This window comes from Scyliorhinus torazame, chromosome 5 (assembly GCF_047496885.1).
Source record: "Scyliorhinus torazame isolate Kashiwa2021f chromosome 5, sScyTor2.1, whole genome shotgun sequence".
NCBI classification, from domain to species: Eukaryota; Metazoa; Chordata; class Chondrichthyes; order Carcharhiniformes; family Scyliorhinidae; genus Scyliorhinus; species Scyliorhinus torazame.
Genome location: NC_092711.1, coordinates 144776100 through 144798517, shown reverse-complemented (window position 1 = coordinate 144798517; position 22418 = coordinate 144776100). Strand labels below are relative to the sequence as shown.

The 22418-nt window shown below is 49.1% G+C and overlaps 2 protein-coding genes across 2 annotated transcripts; both read left to right on the top strand.

Moving 5' to 3' along the window:
- Nucleotides 1–2486: 2486 nt before the first annotated feature.
- On the top strand, nt 2487–18011 carry LOC140419997 (uncharacterized). The gene is given in 4 exon segments (XM_072504034.1): nt 2487–2882; nt 4560–5702; nt 6164–6165; nt 15993–18011. Coding segments are annotated over 3 exon segments (2025 nt in total). The 5' UTR covers nt 2487–2882; nt 4560–4918; the 3' UTR covers nt 17232–18011.
- LOC140421374 (uncharacterized) lies at nt 13633–15897 on the top strand. Its single transcript, XM_072506039.1, has 3 exons — nt 13633–14486; nt 15356–15741; nt 15874–15897. Exons 1-3 carry the CDS (start codon nt 13898–13900, stop codon nt 15895–15897), a joined length of 999 nt encoding a protein of 332 aa, XP_072362140.1. The 5' UTR covers nt 13633–13897.
- Nucleotides 18012–22418: the final 4407 nt, after the last annotated feature.

The window sequence follows — 22418 nt, the reverse complement described above, 5'->3', positions numbered from 1 at the left end:
GCCTCTCTCCAGTGTGAACCCGCTGGTATATCCGCAGGCTGGATAAAGTAGTGAATTCCTTCCCACACTGAAGACAGGTGAGTAGCTCCCCCACAGTGTGAACTCGCTGATGTGTCTTTAGGATGCATAAATGAGTGAATACCTTCCCACACACAGAGCAGGTGAATGGCCTCTCCCCAGTGTGAATGCGTCAATGAGCTTCCAGTTCAGATGAGACTCTGAATGCCTTCTCACAGTCCCCACATTTCCACGGTTTCTCCATGTTTTGGGTTTCCTCATGTCGCTCCAGGTGGGACAATCAGTTGAAGCCTCGGTCACACACAGAACACGTGTACTGTCTCTCTCCACTGTGAATGGTGTGATGTTTTTTCAGGCAGTGTATCTCTTTCCACTGTCAGTGCTCTGGAACACTCACTCAGATGTGTGTGTCTCAGTGCTTTTCCAGATACACTGATGGTTAAAATCTTTTGAAGCCGACAGATGAGGCAAACATTTCTCCTTCTAGATTCAAAATCTAGAATTCAAAGACCACGGATTCGATACCTGGAGTGATAGAGGCGTTTGTCGACTGGGAGACATGTTCAGAGACACTTCCTTGTCATCCTTTGAGCAGCTATGTCAGCAACTTGACATCACAAGACAATCCTTTAAGTATTTACAGCTCAGCGATGTTATTCGTAACAAGACATCTTTGTGTCTTGATTCCTCAATTTCCCCAGTGGAAAAAATCCTGAATTCTGTGGAGCCTAAACAATTGATTAGCCAATTCTATGATATACTAAATTCCAGATCCTGTATTTCAATGATGAGAACCTTGCAGTCATAGGACAAGGACTTAGCAGTCAATATTGATGAGGAGACATGGGGTAACATATGGGACTATGCCAGTGAAATTTTGATTTGCAATAAAATGAAGGAGACTGTGCAATACTACACAGTCTTCATATTACGTCTAGTCTTAGACACCGGGTTGAGCCCACTCTACTCCAATGTGCCTGGTGGTTGAGAGTGACTATACACGTTGTCTATGGAGCTGTGTAAAGATTCAATCCTATTGGTCAAATGTAGTCAGGGAACTGGAGAGGGGTTTTGAGAGAGCTTTAGAATCTAAACCTGTATTCCTGATCCTGGGACTCTAAGGTGGGCAAATCACCAATTCTAATTTTAAAAGGAAATATAATATCCTGACCTTTGCCACTCATAAAAATATCCTCTGCTCCTGGATTACCGACAACTTCCCCTTTATCCAAAACTGACATAGGCTGATTATGGAATGCATCCCTGTGGAATTTTTAACATCTGTACTCTGCTCTAAGTCTGATGTATTGTGTAAAGTACGGGAGCCATATCTCAAATACATATGCTCCGATTCAGCTGACTTACTCCTCCTGGGCTTTCCATGACTGAATTCAATTCACCTTATTCGTTTTAAGTCGACTATGTTGTTAGTCTGTTTCATAATACTTTGGGGTGTGCAACCTGCATTGCTGTCCTCCTGTTTTTACAAACTCTTACCCTCTTTCCCCTCTCACCATGTTAACCTGTTAGCTGGTTGTTCAATTGATCCAGTATTTCATCTAGAGGCCCTGGTCCCTCAACTATCCTGTTCCGAATTAATTCTGCAATGTGTTGCTTGTATTTATGCGGCAATATCTCTTGTTCTGCTCTGTACCCATTTCCCACCAATTTTTCTGTTACTCTGTTGTGTTTATTGTACTGCTGTGTCTATGGTTAAAAAAAAAATACGTTCAGAAAAATCTGTCAAACTCATCCGTGAAAATATTCACCAACTCCCAGACTCCACTGGTCCCTGTGGAAGAGAAATCCCACCCTGAGGGAAGAGATGCCTGGAAATATATAATGGAGATACAGAACAACATTACACAACTAGAAATAATAATAAATGTACTTTGTTACAGAACCATCAATAATATATCTAATCTACCATATAACAACACTGGACATTTATGTATCTGTCCGATATTAATTTACTGTTGCCTTAAATGTCAGCCGTCTCCTGGGAAAACCAGCACTTTAATTGTGAACATTAGGAAAGAGACCATCCTTTTAGCCAGACAAATAGATGTGTCAAGCTGAGAGAGCAAAGGATGTCAATGTCTTTGAGAGACTGAGAGAGAGAGACCTGGGCCAACCTTTGCAGAATTTGAAGAGGGAGCAGAGTCTGCACCCCCCCCTGATTTCACTTCCTTTCAATTCAGTTGCTGCAAGTCATCAACTGAAGGTCAGAATGAGAAAATAAATGGAAAGGGGGAGAAAAGAAAGTGTTTTACTCACAGATAGTGCAGACAGGAGGACGTTTCAGTCTGTGTGAAGCTCAATTATTAGCCGCACAAAGCCCGAGCCCTGATTAGCTGGAGGACCAGAGTACTTCCGGTCCTCCAACTCTTCACATTGGTTAATACGTCTGCTGGTTGGTCATGGGGCTTGCCACCGGCCGCATATGCGCAGCTTCCCCGCACATGCGCAGTCACGGGCCGGGGGAGGGGAAGGTCACGGACTGGGTTGTCCCCGCGTCAGACCCGCAGCACCGACCGGCGACACCGAGCAGTGAGTCCCGAGGCTCTCGGCAGCTTGACCAGGCTGCACGGAAAGAGCTGAAGCGGCTCCCTGACTCCCTGTCGGAAGGGAAGCCGCGCACCTCCCGCCAAACACCCGCAAATGTCAATATTTTTATACTTTTCACCATTTTTCAAACAATGAAAGCAGCAGAAAAACTGGCGGGAAATGGGCCCAGAGAACAAGAGATATTGCCGCAGAAATACAACCAGACATTGAGAATTCATTCAGAACAGGATATCTGAGGGAGCACAGCCTCCAGATGAAATGTCAGCAATTCAACAACCAGTCAACATGTTCACACAGTGAGTGGGGAAAGAGGGTTAGATTCTATAAAAACAGGAGGATAACAATGCAGGTCACACACCCCAAAGTATTGGGGAACTGACTAACAACATAGTCAACTTGAAATGGATAAATTGAATTCGCTCATGGAAAGCCCAGGAGGAGCAAGCCAATGAAATTGAAACATCTGAATTTGAGGTTGGGTCTCATACGTTGCAGAATGGGGAGGTCAGATTTTTAAAACATAAGACAGGATCTGTACAAAATCAACTGGGAGCAGCCACTTGTCGAAAAATCTATATCCGAGCAGTAGGATTGATAGAGAGCGGACAAGGAGGCATGATAGCACAGTGGGTAGCACTGTTGCTTCACAGCTCCAAGGTCCCAGGTTTGATTCCCGACTTGGGTCACTGTCTGCGCGTTGTCCCCATGTCTGCGTGGGTTTCCTCCGGGTGCTCGTGTTTCCTCCCACAGTCCAAAGATGCGCAGGTTAGGTGGATTGGCCATGCTAAATTGCCCTTAGTGTCCAAAAAGGTTAGGTGGGGTTACGGGGATAGGGTGGAGGTGTGGGCCTCAGTGGGGTGCTCTTTCCAAAGGCTGGAGCAGATTTGATGGGCCAAATGGCCGCCTCCTACACTGTAAATTCCATGTTCCCATGATAGTGAAGGATGGGAGCAATAAGTCCAGGGAACCCTGGATGTAAGGGATATCCAGGGTTGGATAAGGAATTAAAGGTGACTCTTGTCACAGATACCGAGGGCTCAAAGCGGAAGTCCCAGAGGAACATAGAAAGTGCAAGGGATTACTTAAGAAAGGAATTAGGAGAGCAAAGAGGAAGCATGGAAAATGGGGCAGGGGGTTGACCAGGGTAAGAGTACGGACCAATGTGTGCATGGAACTGGAAGGTTTTAAATGAGCACTTTGCATCTGTGTTCACTACGGAGAAGGATAATGTAGGAATAGAAATCACGGAGGCACATTGTGATTTGCTTGAACAACTTAACATTGAGAGGGCGACGGTATGAACAGTTTCACCAGGTCTGAAAGCGAATAAATCCCCAGGGCCAAATGAGATATATCCCAGGCTGCTGTGGGAGGCAAGGAAGGAGATTGCAGAGGCTCTGACAAAAAAAATTCAAATCTTCTCTGGCCACAGGAGAGGTGCCTGAGGACTGGAAGACAGCTAATGTGGTGCCATTATTCAAGAAGGCAAGTAGGGACAAACCAGGAAATTACAAGCCAGTGAGTCTAACTTCACTGCCATGGAAACTACTGGAAAACATTCTGAGGGACAGAATTAATCTCCACTTGGAAAGGCAAGGATTAAACAAGGGAGAGCATGTCTTACAAATTTGATTGAATCTTTTGAAGAGGTGACTAGGTGTGTAGATGAGGGTAGTGCAGTTGATTTAGTCTACATGGACTTTAGAATCCCCAAATTAAGGTTTTTATACTCTTATCTCAGATACTCTGCCCCTCCGAGTCCGTTCCCTGGAGACTAGGCCGTGAATCCCGAGGTAAGGTTGTTGTACTTACTGCTCCAATACACCATCCCTCCCTGGAAACTAGATGTGGGGAATAGGTATTGAAGACGAGGTATTGGGGAATGTGACAGAATGAATGTTGTACAGAAACTAGAATTGTTTGTTCTGAATTTCTATCCGATACTGAGTTGAAATTGTAAACTCCTTCTGTAGGATATTACAAGAGGAGGAAATACAGACAGAAATCTCAAACGTCACGTCTAGACCTGAAAGAGCCACTTGATTCGTTAGGATCTGAATATCATCGGCCTTTGAATCCAGAAGAATTAATGTTTACCCGATCTGTCGGCATCAAAACATTTAAACCATCAGTGTGACTGGAAAAGCACCGAGACACACACACCCGAGTAAGAGTGTTCCAGATCACTGACTGTGGAAAGAGCTTTAACCAGTTACACAGCCTGAAAACACATCACACCATTCACAGCGGGGAGAGACCGTACACGTGTTCTGTGTGTGGACGAGGCCTCAACTGATTGTCCAACCTGGAGAGACACGAGGACACCCAAAACATGGAGAAACCGTGGAAATGTGGGGACTGTGGGAAGGGATTTAGAGCCCCATCACAGCTGGAAGCTCATCGGCGCATTCACACTGGGGAGAGGCCGTTCACCTGCTCTCAGTGTGAGAAGGGATTCACGCAGTTATCCAACCTGCAGTCACACCAGCGAGTTCACACCAGGGAGAGGCAGTTCACCTGCTCTCAGTGTGGGAAGGAATTCACTCAGTTATCCAACCTGCAGACACACCAACAAGTTCACACTGGGGAGAGGCCATTCACCTGCTCTCACTGTGGGAAGGGTTTCACTCAGTTATCCAACCTGCAGACACACCAGCGAGTTCACACTGGGGAGAGGCCATTCACCTGCTCTCAGTGTGGGAAGGAATTTGCTCAGTTATCCAACCTGCGGGCACACCGCCGAGTTCACACTGGGGAGAGGCTGTTCACCTGCTCTCAGTGTGGGAAGGGATTCACTCAGTTATCCGGCCTGCGGAGACACCAGCGGGTTCATACCAGGGAGAGGCTATTCATTTGTTCTCAGTGTGGGAAGGAATTTACTCAGTTATCCCACCTGCAGTCACATCAGCGAGTTCACACTGGGGAGAGGCCGTTCACCTGTTCTCAATGTGGGAAGGGATTCACTGTGTTATCCAACCTGAAGTCACACCAGCGAGTTCACACTGGGGAGTGGCCTTTCACCTGCTCTCAGTGTGGGAAGGGATTCAGTCAATTATCCAACCTGCGAAAACATCAGCGAGTTCACACTGGGGAGAAGCCATTCACCTGTCCTCAGTGTGGAAAGGGATTCACTGGGTTATCCAACCTGAAATCACACCGTCGAGTTCACACTGGGGAGAGACCATTCACCTGCTCTCAGTGTGGGAAAGGATTCAGTCAATTATCCAACATGCGAAAACATCAGCGAGTTCACACTGGAGAGAAGCTGTTCACTTGCTCTCAGTGTGGGAAGGGATTCACTCAGTTATCCAGCCTGAAATCACACCGTCGAGTTCACACTGAGTAGAGACCGGTCACCTGCTCCCAGTCTGGGAAGGGAATCCATGATTCATGGCGCCTGCTGAGACACCAAGTTCACAAGTGATTACAGGGGTTGGATTTTGCTGTTATTGTTTCTGCTTCAATTACATCCAGGACGGCATTTTGTTCATTCTGACAGTTCATCAATGGGGAGGGTCGGAGGGTTTTGTTCTGCTGGACTGGCGGTAAATGAGCTATACTGTACACAGTGCTCCAGATGTGGTCTCGCCAATGTCCTGTATAACTGAAGCATAACCTCCCGACTTTTGTATTCAATTCCCCCACAATAAACAATAACATTCTATTAGCTTTCCTAATTACTTGCTGTACCTGGAAACTCGCCTTTTGTGATTCCTGCTCTTGGACACCCAGATCCCTCTGAGTCTCAGAACCATGTGAGCTCTCCTGTGTTTCTAACAGACCCACATATTCAACGAATACATCACATATCTCTGCTTTCCTAGCTTCAGCTGGCATCTCTATATTCATTTACCTGCCAATTCACCAGCTTGCCGTTTTGAAACCCTTTTCAAGAAACCAAAGACAGGCCGTCCACCTGAATAAAATCTTAGCAGCCTCCAGAGCCGTCCTTATACCACTACAAACCTGGTGTGTCTTTTTAATTTATACTGTAACCCAATCATCGGCGTCTGCCATTCCAAAGATCAGGGACCTGAGCCCCCAAGTTATATTGCCACTCCCGGCCTGGTGTGTGGTCAATTCTAGCCCCGGAGGACTTTCGTAGGCGACTATGAAGGAGTAAGTCGCACATTTGGTGGTTCCCGCTCTGGTCGGACTTTTGGACCTTTTCCCACTATTTTTTAACGGAGTTGAATTGAAGAACGGACGTCACTGGCAATTCTCTACAGAATTCCCACTTCGGTACATAGAGAAAAGGACTAGAAGTGTTCGTAAGGGCAGAAACAGAAAGACAGAGAAGACTTGGGGTGAAGTTGCAACAGGAGAGAACATGGCGGAGGGGCGCACCTCTGGCTTGTCGACCCAGCAGTCTATGGAGCAGCTGATGCAAGTCATTCAGGAGGGCTTTGCGACACAGAAACGGGACTGCTTGGACCCAATAAAAGCATCGATTGAGTGGGTGGAGCTCAGATTGGACGCCCAGGATCGGGCGATCCAGAAGGTGGAGAAGGCGCTGGCTGAGCAGGGGAAGCATCAGACTGCAGTGGAACTGGAGGTGGGGATGCTGAGGGACCAGCAAAAGAAGCTTCTGGAGAAGTTGGAGGACCTAGAGAATTGGTCCCGCCGGCAGAACCTAAGAATTGTCGGGCTCCCGGAGGAGTCCGAAGGAACGGCGCTGGGACATACATCGCAGGCATGTTTGAGAAGCTGCTGGGGGAATGGGGCATTCTCCCGGCCCTTGGAGGTGGATAGGGCTCACAGAGCACTCGCGAGGAAGCCGCGGATGGGAGACCTTCCGAGGGCTATGGCGGTGAGATTCCACAGGTTCTCAGATAAGGAGTATATTCTGCAGTGAGCCAAGCAGACACGGAGCTATAAATGGGACAATAGCATCCTGCGGGTTTACCAAGACCTGAGCATGGAGGTGGCCAGGAGGAGGGCAGGCTTCAATCAGATCAGGACGATCCTTTTCAAGAAAAAGGTGAAGTTTGGACTGTTATACCCAGCCCGTCTCTGGGTCACGCATGAGGATCAACACTTTTACTTCGAGTCGCCTGAGGACACGTTGGACTTTGCAAGAAAGAAAGGGCTGGCGAAGGACTGAGAACTTTTGAACTTGGCTGCAATGTTCATGTTTTTGTTTCTCTGTTTTGTTCCTCTGTTTTTGTAAAAAGTTTCTCGTTCTGCGTTTTATGGAAGATGGGTTTGAGGTGCCGTTTGCATTGATTTGGAACCAGGAGTAGAGCTGAGTGAGTTAAGGTTTTCATTTGCACTGTTGGGGGATGGAGGTGTGCTCGTTTTGATCTTGGTGTTTTTTCTGTTGGGCAATTATGTGGGGATTGTTTGATGCTGGAGTTTGTTTGTATGAGCGGGGGGCGGGGGGGGGGGGGGGGGGGGGGAGGAGAGAGAACAATAGGTGGAAGACTATCTGCCGCCGGGGATGGGGGCCGCCAAGCTAGCTCGGTGAGCTAGCTCTCGGAAGTGCAGTGGGGGGTGTGCATATGTTTGGTTTAGGAAAGGGGTTGGGTTACAGGGTGTTGTTGCTGGGGGGGGGGGGTGAATGTTCTGCTGACAAGGGAGGGACTTGGGCTGAGGGACAGAGAGGAGGTCGGGGGCTGCCTGGGGGCGGACCAGTGGAGGCGCGGAACACGGGCTGGAGGTGGGCCTAAAAAAGGGGGTGGCTGAGCAGCGGAGGGTGGGGGGGGCAATGAGCCCCCCAACTAGGCTGATCACCTGGAATGTTTGAGGGTTAAATGGACCGGTTAAAAGGGCACGTGTGCTCGCGCAACTTAGGAGATTGAAGGTGGACGTGATAATGTTGCAGGAGACGCACCTTAAGATAACGGACCAGGTTAGATTGGGGAATGGCTGGGTCAGCCAGGTGTTTCACTCGGGACTAGATTGAAAGACTAGAGGGGTCGCGATCCTGATCAATAAACAGGTGGTGTTTGAGGCGGGTAGAACAGTCTCGGACGTGGGAGGTCGGTACATTATGGTCAGTGGGAAACTGGAGGGGGTGCAGGTGGTATTAGTAAATGTATATGCGCCAAATTGGGACAATGTGGAGTTTATTAGGAGGATGCTGGGAAAGATACCGGACCTGGACTCGCACAGGTTGGTCATGGGAGGGGACTTCAATACAGTTATGGACCCTGGCTTAGACCGGTCAAGCTCAAAAACGGGCAGGGTTCCAGCAATGGCAAAGGAACTAAGAGGGTTCATGGAGCTGATGGGCGGGGTGGATCCATGGATATTTAGGCAACCGAGGGTGAAGGTGTTCTCCTTCTCTCACGTGCATAAAGTGTATTCCCGGATTGATTTCTTTATTTTGAGCAGGGTCTTTCTGACTGGGGTAGTGGACACGCGATATTCGGCGACTACAATCTCAGACCATGCACCGTACTGGGATGACCTGCAGGTTAGCAAAGACAGTAACCAGCGCCCGCACTGGAGGTTAGATGTGGAACTTTTGGCGGATGAAGGGGTGAGCGAGCGGCTGAGGAAATGCATTCAGAACTACCTGCAGGTCAATGACACGGGGGAAACTTCGGCAGCAGTGGTTTGGGAAGCACTGAAGGCGGTGGTAAGGGGGGGAGCCGATCTCGATCCGGGCTCATGGGGAGAAGGTTGACAGGGCAGAGACGGACAGACTGGTAAAGGAGATACTACAGATTGATAGGAGGTATGCGGAGACCCCCAGAGGCAGGGCTATTAAGGGAACGACGGAGGTTGCAGGCGGGGTTTAGTTTGCTGACCACAGGTGGAGCAGCTGAGAAAGGTGAGGGGGGCGATTTATGAACATGGGGAGAAGGCCAGTAGAATGCTCGCACAGCGGCTTAGGAAGAGGGAGGCAGCTAGGGAGATAGGGAAAGTAAAGGACTGAGATAGGAACCTGGTTGGTGATTCGGTCGGGGTGAATAAGGTGTTCAGAGATTTTTACAGCAGGCTGTACAGGTCGGAAACCCCTGCGGGGCCGGAGGGATGAGGCACTTCTTGGAGGGGCTGAATTTCCCAATGGTGGACGTGGAGCGGGTAGAAGGGCTGGGGGCCCCAATTGGGCTGGAAGAGATAGTGGACGGCTTGAAGGCCATGCAGGCGGGTAAGGCCCCGGGTCCGGACGGGTACCCAGTAAAGTTCTATAAAAAGTTCTTGGGGATATTGGGGCCAGTGTTGTTGCGGATGTTCAATGAGGCAAGGGAGAGAGGGGTGCTGCGCCCGACGATGTCACAGGTAATGATTTCGCTGATTCTTAAGCGGGACAAGAACCCGGAGTTGTGTGGGTCCTACAGGCTGATCTCCCTGCTGAATGTGGATGCCAAGTTGCTGGCCAAAATCTTGTTCTCCAGGATTGAGGATTGTGTTCCGGATGTTATTGGGGAGGACCAGAAGGGGTTTGTTAAGGATAGGCAGTTGATGGCCAATGTAAGAAGGCTGTTAAATGTGATCATGATGTCCCCGGAAGGTAGGGAGATTGAGGTAGTGATCGCAATGAATGCAGAAAAGGCTTTTGATGGGGTAGAATGGGACTATCTGTGGGAGGTACTGGGACAGTTTGGATTTGGGCGGGGCTTTATTGACTGGGTCAGGTTACTGTATCAGGCTCCTGTGGCAAGTGTGTGGACGAACAGACAACTTCGGACTATTTTGGACTGCACCGGGGGACGAGACAGGGATGCCCCCTCTCCCCACTGCTGTTTTTGCTGGCTATAGAGCCACTGGCAATTGCTCTGAGAGCTTCAAGGAGCTGGACTGGTTGGGGGTGGGGTGGAGCACAGGGTTTCGCTCTATGCGGATGATCTGCTTCTGAACGTTTCGGACCCAGTAGAGGGGATGGAGGAAATCATGAAGATTTTTGGGGAATTCGGCCGGTTTTCGGGGTATAAGCTAAACATGGATAAGAGTGAGATGTTTGTGGTTCAGGCGAGGGGACAGGAGGGGCGACTGGGGAGCTGCCGATCAGGTCGGTAGGGAGTCGTTTTGGGTACCTGGCATCCAAGTGGCACGGGAATGGGACCGGCTGCATAACTTGAATCTGGCCCGGCTAGTGGACCAAATGAATGACGATTTTCGGAGATGGGACGTGCTCCCGTTGTCTCTGGCCGGGAGGGTGCAATAGGTGAAAATGATGGTCCTCCCGAGGTTCCTATTTGTATTTCAATGTCTCCCCATTTTTATTCCGCGTTCCTTTTTTAAGTGGGTCAACACGGTGATCACGGGCTTCGTCTGGGCGGGCAAGACCCCACGGCTAAGGAAGGTAACGCTCGAGCGGACCCAGGGAGAGGGCGGGTGGCGCTGCCAAATTTTAGCAATTATTACTGGGCAGCTAACATAGCCATGATCAGGAAGTGGGTGGTGGGGGAGGGGTCAGTGTGGGTGCGTAAGGAGGCGACTTGTAAGGGCACCAGTCTGGGGCGTTGGTAACTGCATCTCTGCCATTCCCGCTGGCACGGTACTCTTCCAGTCCAGTGGTGGTGGCGGCCCTGAGAGTTTGGGGCCAGTGGACGTTGCATGTGGGAGCAATGGGAGCATCGGTCTGGGCCCCAATTTGTGCTAACCACCGGTTTGCCCCGGGGAGTATGGATGGGGTGTTCCGGGTATGGCGGAGAGCGGGGATTGAGAGGATGGGGGATGTGTTCATAGAGGGGAGTTTCCCAAGTATGAGGGTGCTGGAGGAAAAGTTTGGGCTGGCGAGGGGAAACAAATTCAGGTATCTGCAGGTGTGGGACTTCCTTCGTAAACAGGTGTCAACCTACCCGCTCCTACCGCTGAGGGGGATTCAGGACAGGGTAATTTCCAGAGGGTGGGTAGGGGAGGGGAGCGTCTCAGACATCTATAAGGAGCTTATGGGGTCGGAGGAGATGCAGACCAACGAGCTGAAGCGTAAGTGGGAGGAGGAGCTGGGAGGTGAGATAGAGGATGGTTTATGGGCAGACGCGTTTCGAGTCAACACGTCTGCAACATGTGCCAGGCTCAGCCTGATACAATTTAAGGTTGTGCACCGGGCTCACATGACAGTGGCCCGGATGATCAGATTCTTTTAGGTGGAGGACAGGTGCACCATGTCCACATGTTTTAGACATGTCCAAAGCTTCGGGGATTCTGGCAGGGGTTTGTGTACATCATGTCCACGGTGTTAAAAACAAGGGTGGCGCTAGGTCCAGAGGTGGTGATTCTCGGGGTGGCGGAAGTTCCGGGAATCCAGGAGGAGAGAGAGGCGGATGTTCTGACCTTTGCTTCCCTGGTAGCCCGGAGACGGATACTTTTGGCATGGGGGGACCCAGAGTCCCCGAAGTCGGAGACCTGGTTATCGGACGTGGCTAGCTTCTCTGTATGGAGGAAATTTAGTTTGCCTTGAGAGGTTCACTATTCGGGTTCACCCGGAGGTGGCAACCGTTCGGCGACTCCCTTGCGGAAAATTAATTGTCAGCAGACGGGGGGGGGGGGGGGGGGGGGGGGAGAGTAGGTTAGGTTAGAGTCGGGGGTCAATAAGGGTGAGACCTGTACCAAAGGTAAACGGTTTTTGCACGATGTTTATGGTTTCATGTATCTTTTCTATTTTGTTGTTGTTTCTACATGCGCACGAACAGACTCAAAAACAGCTTCTTCCCCACTGTCACCAGACTCCTAAATGACCCTCTTATGGACTGACCTCATTAACACTACACCCTGTATGCTTCATCCGATGCCAGTGCTTATGTAGTTACATTGTGTATGTTGTGTTGCCCTGTTATGTATTTTCTTTTATTCCCTTTTCTTCCCATGTATTTAATGATCTGTTGAGCTGCTCGCAGAAAAATACTTTTCACTGTACCTCGGTACATGTGACAATAAACAAATCCAATCCAATCCAAAATACCTCAATAAAATGTTTATTAAAAAATAAAATTAGGGCTGGACCGTTCAAGAGAGATGTTAGGAAGAACTTCTTCACTCAAAGAGTTGTAGAAGTTTGGAACTCTCTCCCACAAACTGCAGTTGAAGTTAGATCAGTTGTTTATTTTAAATGAAATAGATAGATTTTTGTAAATCAAAGAGGTTAAGGGATATGGGCCAAATGCAGGTATATGGAGTTAGGTCACAGATAAGCCATAATCTCATTGAATAGCGGGACAGGCTCCAGGGGCTGAATGGCCTGCTCCAGTTCCTATGTTCCGAAAAGTTGTAAATCTCCATCCCACACACTCTCCCTCCATTCTCATTCTGCTGTTTTTAATATCAACCTCTCAATTTTCCTGAAGGTGCTGATTCAGGCTGTTTGACAGATCCATGCTCACTGCTTTATAATAATAATCTTTATTGTCACAAGTAGGCTTACATTAACATTGCAGTGAAGTTACTGTGAAAAACCCCGCATCGCCACATTCCGTCGCCTGTTCGTGTACACAGAGGGAAAATTCAGAATGTCCAAATCACTGAGGGACTGGTTTAGCACAGGGCTAAAAAGCTGGCTTGTAAAACAACAAGGCCAGCAGTACGGGTTCAATTCCCGTACCAGCCTCTCCGAACAGGTGCTGGAATGTGGCGACTAGGGGCTTTTCACAGTAACTTCATTTGAAGCTAAGTGATTTTCATTTCATTTTTCATTTCACCGAACAGCAAGTCTTTGGAGACTTGTGGGAGGAAACCGGAGCACCCGGAGGAAACCAACGCAGACACGGGGAGAAGGTGCAGACTCTGCACAGACGGTGACCCAAGCCGGGAATCAAACCTGGGACCCTGGAGCTGTGAAGCAACAGTGCTGATCACTGTGCTATCATGCGTTTCAACACAGAATAAATAGGAGCTGCATTTGGCCCATCAAGCCTGCTCAACCATTCGATAGATAATTGGCCCCTCTACCTCAGCACCATTTTCCCTGTGTTGCAACCCTACAGGAGACCAAGGAATCTGCAACCTCAGATTCCCTCAGGCTTCACCCGAGTACCACCTACCTGGATGAGGCGGGCAGAGCTACACCCTTAACCCAGGGGCCTTTGTGACAAAAACACTTCAGCCCAAGTGTGGGTCAGGAACAGGAGACCCTTCAGGCGACCGCCGGGCCAAGCACATCGGAACCACCCAGGGGTTCAGTCCAAAAACCTGGTCCCACCGTCTGTGCGGCGTCTGCACGTTCTCCCCGTGTCAAGCTGAGGGAGCAAAGGATGTCAATGTCTTTCAGAGAGAGAGAAAGAAAGATCTGGGCCAAGCTTTCCAGAGTCTGCACCCTCCCTGGATTCACTTCCTTTCCCTTCAGTTGCTGCAAGTGACCAATTGAAAGTCAGAATGAGAAAAGAAATGGAAAGGGGGAGAAAAGAAAGTGTTTTACTCCCAGATGTTGGAGACAGGAGGAGGTTTCCGTCTGTGTGAAGCTCAAACTTCGTTCACACAAAGCCGGAGCTCTGATTGGCTGGGGGACCAGAGTCCTTCCGGTCCTCCAATACTTCCTATTGGTCCAAACGTCACCAGTAAGGTCAGGGGTGGCCGCTCCGCCCCACATACGCGGCTTCCCTTCTTCCCCGCACATGCGCAGTCCCGGGCCAGGGTAGGGGAAGGTCACAGACTGGGTTGTCTCCCGTCAGACCCGCAGCACCGACCGGCGACACCGAGCAGTGAGTCCCGAGGCTCTCGGCAGCTTGACCAGGCTGCACGGAAAGAGCTGAAGCGGCTCCCTGTCGGAAGGGAAGCCGCGCACCTCCCGCCAGACACCCGCAAATGTCAATATTTTTATTACTTTTCTTTTCACCATTTTTCAAACAATGAAAGCAGCAGAAAAACTGGCGGGAAATGGGCCCCGAGAACAAGAGATATTGCCGCAGAAATACAACCAGACATTGGGAATTCATTCAGAACAGGATATCTGAGGGAGCACAGCCTCCAGATCAAATGTCAGCAATTCAACACCCAGTCAACATGTTCACATAGTGAGTGGGGAAAGAGGGTTAGATTCTATAAAAACAGGAGGATAACAACGCAGCTCACACACCCCAAAGTATTGGGGAACTGACTAACAACATAGTCAACTTGAAATGGATCTGTCCTGTGTCTTGTATTTTTGTGCGCCCTTTCTTTTAGTTTTAAGCTGTCCCTAACCTCTTATTCGTCCGTGGCTGTTTTTATTTGTGAAACGGAGCCTTTTCCTCTCGGGGATATACTTGCTCTCTATCTCGTTAAATGTTTCTTTAAATATTCTCCACTGATCTTCAGTTGTTTGACCCAGTAACCGATCTCCCCAGTTTACCGTGGACAGTCTCTGTCTCATCCCGTTAAAGTCAGCCTTACCCAATTCTAAAATTCTACTGTCTGTAACGTGCTTTTCACTTTCAAACACTACAGTGAATTCAATCATGTTGTGATCACTATTTGATAAATGTTTGCGCAGTTAGGCTACCAACTAAATTAGGGTTATTACTCACAATTAAATCTTTTTTCAAATATATTTAGAGTAACCCAATTCTTTTTTGCCCAATTAAGGGGCAATTTAGCGTGGCCAATTGACCTACCCTGCACATCTTTTTAGGTTGTGGGGGTGAGACCCAGACAGACAGGGGGGAGAATGTGCAAAGGCTTTTATACTCTTAGCTCAGATTCTCTGCCCCTCCGAGTCCCGTCCCTGGAGACTAGGCTGTGAATCCCGAGGTACGGTTGTTATACTTACTGCTCCAATACTCCATTCCTTCCTGGAGACTAGGTATGGGGGAATGAGAGAGGAAAGAATGTTATGCAGAAACTAGAAATGTTTATTCTGAATTGTTATCCGATACTGAGTTGACTTGGTAAACTCCTCCTGCAGGATATTACAAGAGGAGGAATTACACACAGAAGACTCAAACGTCACGTCGCGATCTGAAAGAGCCACTTGATTCGTTAGCATCTGAATATCATCGGCCTTTGAATCCAGAAGAATTAATGTATACCCAATCTGTCGGCATCAAAACATTTAAACCATCAGTGTGGCTGGAAAAGCACCGAGACACACATACCCAAGTGAGAGTGTTCCAGAGCACTGACTGTGGAAAGAGCTTTAACCAGTTACACAGCCAGAAAAAAAACACACCATTCACAGTGGGGAGAGACCGTACACGTGTTCTGTGTGTGGACGAGGCTTCAACTGGTTGTCCGACCTGGAGAAACACTAGGAGACCCAAAACATGGAGAAACCGTGGAAATGTGGAGACTGTGGGAAGGGATTCAGAGTCCCATCTGCACTGGAAACTCATCGACGCAGTCACACTGGGCAGAGGCCCTTCACCTGCTCTGTGTGTGGGAAGGGATTCAGTCAGTTATCCCACCAGCAGTCACACCAGCGAGTTCACACTGGGGAGAGGCCGTTGAACGGCCCTCAGTATGGGAAGGGATTCAGTCTGTTATCCACCCTGCGGATACACCAGCGAGTTCACACTGGGAAGAAGCTGTTCATCTGCTTACAGTGTGGGAAGAGATTTAGACAGTTATCCAGCCTGAAGTTACACCAGCGAGTTCACACTGGGGAGAGGCCATTCACCTGCTCTCAGTGTGGGAAGGGATTCAGTCAGTTGTCCACGCTGCGGATACATCAGCGAGTTCACACTGGGGAGAGGCCATTCACCTGCTCTCAGTGTGGGAAAAGATTTAAACATTTATCCAGCCTGAAGAAACACCAGCGAGTTCACACTGGGGAGAGGCCGTTCACCTGCTCTCAGTGTGGGAAGGGATTCAGATATTCATCCAACCTGCGGAAACACCAGCGAGTTCACACTGGGGAGAAGCTATTCACATGCTCTCAGTGTGGGAAAGGATTCAATCGGTTAACCCACCTACGGACACACCAGCAAGTTCACACTGGGGAGAGGCCGTTCACCTGTTCGCAGTGTGGGATGCGATTCATTCACTTATCTAGTCTGAAGACACACCAGCGAGATCACACTGGTGAGAGGCCATTCACTTGCTCTGTGTGTGAGAAAGGATTCACTCGGTTATCTAACCTGAAGACACACCAGCGGGTTCACACTGGGGAGAAGCCATTCACCTGCTCTGTGTGTGAGAAAGGATTCACTCGGTTATCTAACCTGCAGTCACACCAGCGGATTCACACTGGGGAGAGGCCGTTCACCTGCTCTGTGTGTGAGAAAGGATTCACTCGGTTATCTAACCTGAAGACACATCAGCGAGTTCACACTGGGGAGAAGCCGTTCACCTGCTCTCAGTGTGGGACGCGATTCACTCACTTATCTAGTCTGAAGACGCACCAGCACGATCACACAGTGGAGAGGCCATTCATCTGCTCTGTGTGTGGGAAAGGATTCACTCGGTTATCTGACCTGAAGACACACCAGCGGGTTCATACTGGGGAGAAGCCATTCACCTGCTCTCAGTGTGGGATGCGATTCACTCGCTTATCTAGTCTTAAGACACACCAGCGAGATCACACTGGGGAGAGACCATTCACCTGCTCTGTGTGTGAGAAAGGATTCACTCGCTTATCTATTCTGAAGAGACACCAGCGGGTTCACACTGGGGAGAAGCCGTTCACCTGCTCTCAGTGAGGGAAGGGATTCAGTGATTCATCCAACCTGCAGACACACCAGCGAATTCACACTGGGGAGAGGCCATTCACCTGCTCTCGGTGTGGGAAGGGATTCACTCAGTCATCCAACCTGCAGAGTCACCAGCGAGTTCACACTGGGTAGAGGCCATTCACCTGTGGGAAGGGAAAGCATGATTCATTGCATCTGCTGAGACACCAATAAGTTGACCAGTGATTACAGGAGTTGGATTCTGCTGTTATTGTTGCTACTCTCAATTACACCCAGAACAGCATTTTGTTCATTCTGTCAGTTGGTCAATGGGGAGGGTCGGAGGGTTTCTTTCTGCTGGACTGGCTGGTCTCACGACTTTGCCTCCAGTGGGCTGATGCTCTTTGTCTTGTTGCGAATACCTGGTTTCAAATTTCACAAGGATCACAGAGTAAAAGGATGTTTCGCAAGTGAGAAGATATTCAGTTTGCATTTCTGTTTGGATCCCCCAAAATCATGCCACATTGCCATGAAGATGGGCCGTGATGGTTACATGGTTTTTTTTCTCGTTTAATTTATCTGGGTGTTGCTCACAGAAGAACGCCATCAGGGTATGAGGGGCAAGTTGTCGGAGGTGGACTGGGAAACTGATGGGAGACGTAGAATAGCTAATATTTAAGGAATGATTACATATTTACCAGGGGCTCTCTCTCTATTGAGATTTTTGTGGTATACAAAAGAAGGATCAGTGTGTACGTACAGACACGGTTGTTCTTTCTCTCGCATTATTCACAGTGGTGGTTGTGGTTTCCTGTTTTTCGTTCCCCACTGTTTATTTTTGTTCCGGTTGTTGCCCCGCCCCCCCCTTGTTTCTCATGCTTCTTTTGTTGGGCGTGGTTGGGTTCCATGTCTCCCTGTCCCCTCTCATTCCCTATCCCACCCCCCCCCCCCCCCCCCCCCCCCCCCCCCCTTCCTTACTGTGTCATGACTGCCTTCTCCTGTTCTTTGTCTTCTAAGCTGTTGGCTACAAACAGGTCTTGGAACAACCGAGTGAATGGCTCCCACGTTTTGTGGAATCCCTCTTCCGACCTCGGATGGCAAACTTTTGCTTGACTCTTCCGAATTTTATTAACTATTACTGGGCGGCCAACATATCGATGGTTAGTGTTGAAGTCAGATTTAGAAAGAAGATTTTAGATAAAGGTACCCTGGCTTAGATGCCTGGACAAGAGGCAATTTGTAGGAATAGATAGTGTATAACATGCTTGTGATTTTATAACCGAAGAATTACTAATATCAGAAAGGACACAAAATGGCTGTTAGCTGAGCTAGGCACATTGCTGAACAATCATTAGCTGGGTTACTTGCAAACTGGTACAAATAACATCATTTAATTACAGACAGCAGAGTTAGTCAGGGAAGCAGGAATGATTGATATCAAGGAATTGAATGTGAAACATACATGGGGGTTTTTAGGGAGGATTTTACCAGCACTGATAACAGCTCCACAGGACAAAGAGCAGAATGTATCCTCACCAGCTCAAGGTCTCCAGGTGCAGGCAGGAGACATAACTTTAAGTTGGTTTTGAGTGACTTCTTCATGAAGTTAGGGGTTGGTAAGACACCAACCCACTTTACATAATGTCAAATTTAATTGGATATATATCTAATGTATGTAATCTATAATCAGTATTATTGGACAAGGTCCGGCCGGAATGGGCTGTGTAGCTGTTTTGAAAAATATAAGAATGGATGTTTTCCTTTGTTCAGTGGAGAGATGGTCTGGGACTGTAACAGACGCCATCTCCCCGCCGGCGAAATGAACCGTTTGGTGCGAGGACCAGTAACCCTGGGCGTTGAGTGATTTCTTTGAGATTCTCTCCCACTAACAGTTAGGAAGTGGGTAGTGGGGGAGGGGGTCGGTGTGGGAACAAGTGGAGGCAGCATCTTGTAAGGGCACGAGTTTGGAGGCTTTACTAACGGCGCCTCTGCCATTCTCGCCGGCTTGGTACTCCACAAGCCCAGTGGTAGTGGCAGCCCTGAGAGTGTGGGGGCAATGGAGGCGGCACATGAGACTGGAGGGGTCACCGACCTGTGACGATCACTGTTTTATTCCGGGAGGATTGGTCGGGGGCTTTAGGAGATGGCAGCGGGCAGGGATCGAGGGATTTGGTAATCTCTTCATTGAGGAGGGTTTCCGAGCCTGGAGACACGAAAGGAGGAGTTTGAGTTGCCGGGTGGGAACGGGTTTCACTCCCTGCAGGTTTTGGACTTTGTCCAGAGACAGGTCCCAAGTTTTCCCCGCCTCCCCCTAAGGGGACGACAGGATATGGTGATGTCAAAAACAGGGGTTAGAGAGGGTAGGGTCTCGGAAATATACAAGGAATTGATGGAGTGGGAAGGGGTCCCAAATGGGGAGGCAAAGAGGAAGTGGGAGGAAAAGTTGGGAGGGGTGTTGGAAGTCGGACTATGGGAAAAGGCCTTGATGAGAGTCAATTCATCCTCGTTGTGTGCCAGGCTTAGCCTGATCCAGTTCAAGGTGGTTCATGGGGCTCATATGACTGTGGCCCGGATGAGTAGGTTTTTGAGGAAGTGGAGGATAGGTGCGGGCGGTTTGGGGGTAACCCGGCGAACCACGTACACATGTTCTGGGCATGTCCGAAGTTGAGGGGATTCTGGCAGGGATTTGTGGACGTCATGTCAGAGGTCCTGGAAGGGAGGGTGACTCCGAGTCCAGAAATGGCAATATTTGGGGTATCGGAAGATCCGGGGGGGGAGGGGGAGGTGAGGAGAAGCCGACGTTTTGGCCTTTGCCTCCCTGGTGGCTCAGAGACAGGTTTTGTTGGGATGGAAGGATTCAGAGCCTCCAATGTCAGTGACATGGCACGGTTTCGCAGGCTGGAAAAGATTAAGTTCGCCTTGAGAGGTTCAATTCAGGGGTTCGCTCGGAGGTGGCAACTGTTCATTGATTTCTTCAAGGAAAACTGTCCGTCAGCAGTAAGAGAGGGGGGCGGGGGGGAATGGGAGGCACAGCAGTGTAAAATAAGGATGGGGAATCTAATATACGGGTAGTTAGGAGCTCGGGCGGAGAGGGCAGTTGGGTATTTTATGGTGATGTTGTTGCGTGTGTCGGTCCGCTCGCTTGTTTAGAATGTTAAATTGTTAAACTGAAAATTACAAATGCTTCAATAAAATGTTTTCTAAAAAAAAAAGGAAGAGGAACCTGGGCAGTACATTCATTTTGATCGTCTGCACCCTCCCCGCCAAGGTGAGTGGGAGTGTGTCCCATCTCTGCAGGTCCTGTTATACTTCCTCCACCAGGCTGGTCAGGCTCCACTTGTGGATCCCTGTCTTGTGATGAGCGATTTGGATCCCCAGGTAGTGGAATTTGTGCCGGGCCTGTTTAAAAGGTAAACCTTCCAGCTCTGCTCCTCTCCCTTATGGGTTCACCGGGAAGATCCCGCTTTTGCTCAGGTTAAGTTTGTCACCCAAATAGGTTCCAAACTCTTTCAAAAGCCCCATAATGCATTCCATGCGGTTTGCAGGTCCGAGATGTAGAGGAGGCCATCTGCATAGAGCAAAGCTCTGTGTCTCCTCTCCGGATCCCTTTCCAGTTCTTTGCCACCCTAAGCGCGATCTCGAGTGATTTGATCGCCAGGACGAACAGTAGCGGGGATAACAGTCATCCCTGCCTTGTGCCTCTGTGCGGCTGGAAGTATTTAGAGCTGGTGGGGGGGGGTTAAACGGGGGTTTCATCCAGGCAGTGAATCCTGTTCCAAGCCCGAACCGCTCCAGTACCTCTATGAGGTACTTCCACTCAACTCTATCAAAGGTCTTTTCTCTGTCCAGGGAGAAGATCACCTCAGGTTTTCTCTCCACGGATGGGGTCATGATCACGTTCAGCAGGCGCCTGATGTTCAGATTTTTAACCTCCTTATGTCCTCTTCACAACTTACTTTCCTGCCTATCTTTGTGTTATTGAAACATAGGAGCAGGAGTTGGCCATTCAGCCCGTCGAGCCTGCTCCACCATTCAATACGATCATGGCTGATCATCCACTTCAATGTCTTTTCCCCCACACTGTCCCCATATCCCTTTGTGTTATTGGGTCTCTGTTAGTCAGTCTCTGCTTTAAACACGCTCAATGGCTGAGCTCCCACAGCTCTCTGGGGGAGAGAATTCCAAAGATTCACAACGTGTAGATCTCTGTAGATCAAACCAACATTCCATCATCTCTGCTCCTACCCCCCTCGTAGGAAGTGGCTTCCAGGTATTTCCCACTTTCTTCAAATGCAAACGAGTCAGAGAGCACAGAAAGAGGCCATCCCGCCCATTGTTCCCATGCTAGCTCTTTGAGTGAGGTATCTAATTAGTCCCATCGCCCGGCAAGTTTCTTTTCCCACAGAATCTGTCCAGTTCCCTTTTGAAAGTTACAGTTGAATTTACTTCCTGCACCTTTGTCAGGCAGTGAATCCCAACAGCTCGTTCGGTTTTAAATCTAATTATTTCATGATATACTGTGTTTGGATTTTCACACTGTATTTGAAATGGAGAGAAAATCAAGCCTCAGTCTTTATGAGTGATCTTCATGAATGGGCAGAGTGTGATATACCCAAGTTTTCAGTGCCAAGGTACCCATGTTCCCGGGGAAGGCCAGGGGTCCGCCCTGACCATTCAAGGGCTTCCAATGGCCGGGAGACCCCTCAGGTGCTGTGATGCCTGGTCCATGTCTGTGTAGACCAGTAACACTCGGCGCCCGCATGACCGCTTGCTGGGGAGCTAGTTAGATCATCGGGGGCTATTAGAGGGTCCTTCCGTTAATGGGATGGAGATTGGCCTTCATTGGAGCTCGACCTCGCCAACGGGAGTGGGCCGGTTAGATCGGAAAGCGATTAGCGCTTGGCGTGGTTACCAATTCCGGACTCTCCAGCGGTCTAACCGGCTCGCCTGGCTCAATATGGCCATTAGATCATGGCTTGAGTTTTATTTGCTGTAAAAATGTAAATACTTAATTGCTGTGTATGTAAAGAATGTGCAATGAGGATAAATGTACTGGCAAGAGAGACCTTCAACCTCTGATTAGCCTCAACATTTGAAACTATGAATAAGGGATTGTATAGAATCAGATAAAGGGATAGTATGAAACAGTTCTATTGTATTCCTGTCTGAGATAGAGAAGGTGGTGTCAGGAATTGGAGATCCAATTAAATTAATCCAGTGACCAAATTGACCAATTGTCATGTTACAACAGGCCCAACTCTGACGTGAGGTAATGGTCACTTTGGGGATAAAAGTAGAGGTTCCGAAGGTCTTCCTTGCTGGCCAAGTACTGAAGATTCCCGCGGCCGAGTTCCAAGGAAA

Excerpts from the sequence above, each read along its gene's own strand:
- LOC140421374 (XM_072506039.1), top strand. The coding sequence starts at position 13,898 with ATGTTGGAGACAGGAGGAGGTTTCCGTCTGTGTGAAGCTCAAACTTCG. Across the intron at positions 14,487-15,355 it reads CCAGTCAACATGTTCACATA|GATATTACAAGAGGAGGAAT; the intron begins GTGAGTGGGGAA and ends CTCCTCCTGCAG. Across the intron at positions 15,742-15,873 it reads ACCGTGGAAATGTGGAGACT|TTCACACTGGGGAGAGGCCG; the intron begins GTGGGAAGGGAT and ends CACACCAGCGAG.